Source organism: Sphaeroforma arctica (genome assembly GCF_001186125.1).
Source record: "Sphaeroforma arctica JP610 unplaced genomic scaffold supercont1.3257, whole genome shotgun sequence".
NCBI lineage: Eukaryota > Ichthyosporea > Ichthyophonida > Sphaeroforma > Sphaeroforma arctica.
Window position 1 is genome coordinate 1 of NW_014037301.1, and position 2,275 is coordinate 2,275.

The 2,275-nt window shown below is 41.4% G+C and overlaps 1 protein-coding gene across 1 annotated transcript; it reads left to right on the forward strand.

Moving 5' to 3' along the window:
* The first annotated feature begins 962 nt into the window (after window positions 1–962).
* On the forward strand, window positions 963–1,579 carry SARC_13412 (hypothetical protein). Its single transcript, XM_014292457.1, has one exon. The coding sequence runs from the start codon at window positions 985–987 to the stop codon at window positions 1,567–1,569; it is 585 nt and encodes a 194-aa protein (XP_014147932.1). The 5' UTR covers window positions 963–984; the 3' UTR covers window positions 1,570–1,579.
* The last annotated feature ends 696 nt before the right edge of the window (window positions 1,580–2,275 follow it).

Below are 2,275 nucleotides of genomic sequence, written 5' to 3' on the forward strand. Positions count from 1 at the left end.
GTGTGTGGGTGGGTGTGTGGGGGTGTGTAAAATATATATATATGTACATATATATATATATTCATGTGTGGGTGGGTGGCGGCGTGTAATATGTATATATATATGCGTGTGTATGTGGGTGGGTGGGTGGAGATGTGTATTATATATATGTGTGTGTGTGTGTGTGTGTATTATCATATATATTATTATATTAATAATATATCATTATATAATTATATTATTATACTACTATACTATTATATTGGTATATTGTTATATATTGCTACTTGTTATATTATATTATATATTATTTTATATATGTTCATATATATGATATAGACTATGATTTTTGTGTGTATGATATAGGTTTGTTTGTGCAAAGTGTACATTACCATGGGTTTTATATCATTTTCACATTAGAGGCAGTAAACCGGTGATCAGAGTTAAGAAAGTAGAGGGATGAGTGTATGGGCGGTGTCTCTCAAAAGCTATTCCCAACACCATTGATACTCTCATAGTACCAAGTTAGGGATGTGCGGAGAGTTGGCTTTTAGGGTTTTAGGAATTTTTCAGTACTGCTTGGCTGGTTTCAACAGCCACAGCGACCCCTTTTTTCTGCTTAACCCTTCCATGCGAACCAGTCGATATCCTCATTCAAGTCTGTACTGTCCTCGTTCCCATATGCATTGGAGGCTGGATCATCCAACACACTTCTATAAGAAGCTCGTGGGACTCTAAACAACGCCAAACAAAAGTCTTTGCATTACGCTTGGCAATTGCATAGTTATCCGCAGATTTGTCGTACACGCAAACGGCCGGCATAGGTTTCATAGTGTCTTTGTACTATTAGTGTACACACGCTACAATACCACTCAATCCACTTTGGCTGGATGTGTGTGTTCGTTGACGGCGTTGGTGCAACGTAAGATGTCCGGAACATGTGTACCGTAAATACTTATCTATGGTTGTACTGCCCCATCCGCTCCAGGTGCGTATAGAGTGGGCATGAGCTTCGGTGACCGTATCGTAGCAGTGAACAAGCTGGCCGCGAATTCCCTGGGAGATGTACAGCATGTACTAGACACTACACAGACTATGACAGTCGAGTTCCTGGCGCAGCCGTGGTTTGTGAACTGCCGCTTGAGTATAAAGAAAAACAGACAGTTAGATGGCTTGGTACTGCACGGACGGACCGTCGAAAGTGTCACACGGGGGTCTGTTGCGGATGCGTCGGGGGTTATGAAAGGGTTTGCGTTGCTGAGTGTGGACGGTGAGAGTGTGCTGGGTGAGGAAAACTCACGGGTGGACTTCGTCATGCGACAATACTTAGCGTCCAAGCAACGGTATCTCTCTCTGATGTTCTGTAAGGAGAGTGAGTGGGTTACACTCAAGAATGGGATTGAGCTGATACTCAAGGCAGCCCACTACAAGAACACCAGTGTGGCCAAATACGTAAGTAATTCGTTATGTATGGACCGGTCCCTTAAGGATCCGGAATTGGTGCAGCGAGTAGATCTGGGAGAGCCACACGAAGGACGACACACAGGAAGACATAATAGGTCTAGGTCCCGACTGTTTCGGCATAGATAAGATATTAAACCTGTATGTATATAGTTTGTTAGGGAATTTTATATACCGCTTTCGTATTTTTGCATGCTTCTCAGATGTATAAATAGATATGTACTATAAAATCGATATGTGTATGTATATGTATATGTATATGTATGTGATATATATATTAATGTAATGTTATGTTATGTTATGTAATGTATATAAAGTTACATTTATAAGTGCGTGTATATCCGCCTCACACCCAGCAGAATTGCGAGTTTCGCAGCTTTATGTGTGCAGGATGCGTCAGAAGCAACTATTGAAGGCATGAACGTATTACTTAATAGTATCTGTCCAATAAGCTACGAATGAAATTGTTGTACGCCTAAGTGTGAATCGTGCTTGTACCATCGATATACGTACCCAAAAGCAGTACTAATCGAAACGGCACACCTGCTTTTGTAAAAGTATTCTCGACTCGGATGATGCAAGGGGCCAGTCTGAAATTGGCAAACAATAGGATATGCTCCTCATTTGAATACTGTATATTCCTTCATTGCGTTCGATGTTTGTATCAAGACCTTTGTTTGCACGTGAAGTGGCTGTGTTGAGTACTATCTGGCATTGCCCACACCTGGTAATAACCTATCCCAACCGCGGTTCGCATTCATGTATGTATGTATATATGTATGCCAATACCTGTAGCCCAAAAGCCAGCTCTATACGCACAGGAGAGTTGATGACA

What these genes read in the sequence shown, in the direction of transcription:
- SARC_13412 (XM_014292457.1), top strand. Translation starts at nt 985, where the DNA reads ATGAGCTTCGGTGACCGTATCGTAGCAGTGAACAAGCTGGCCGCGAAT.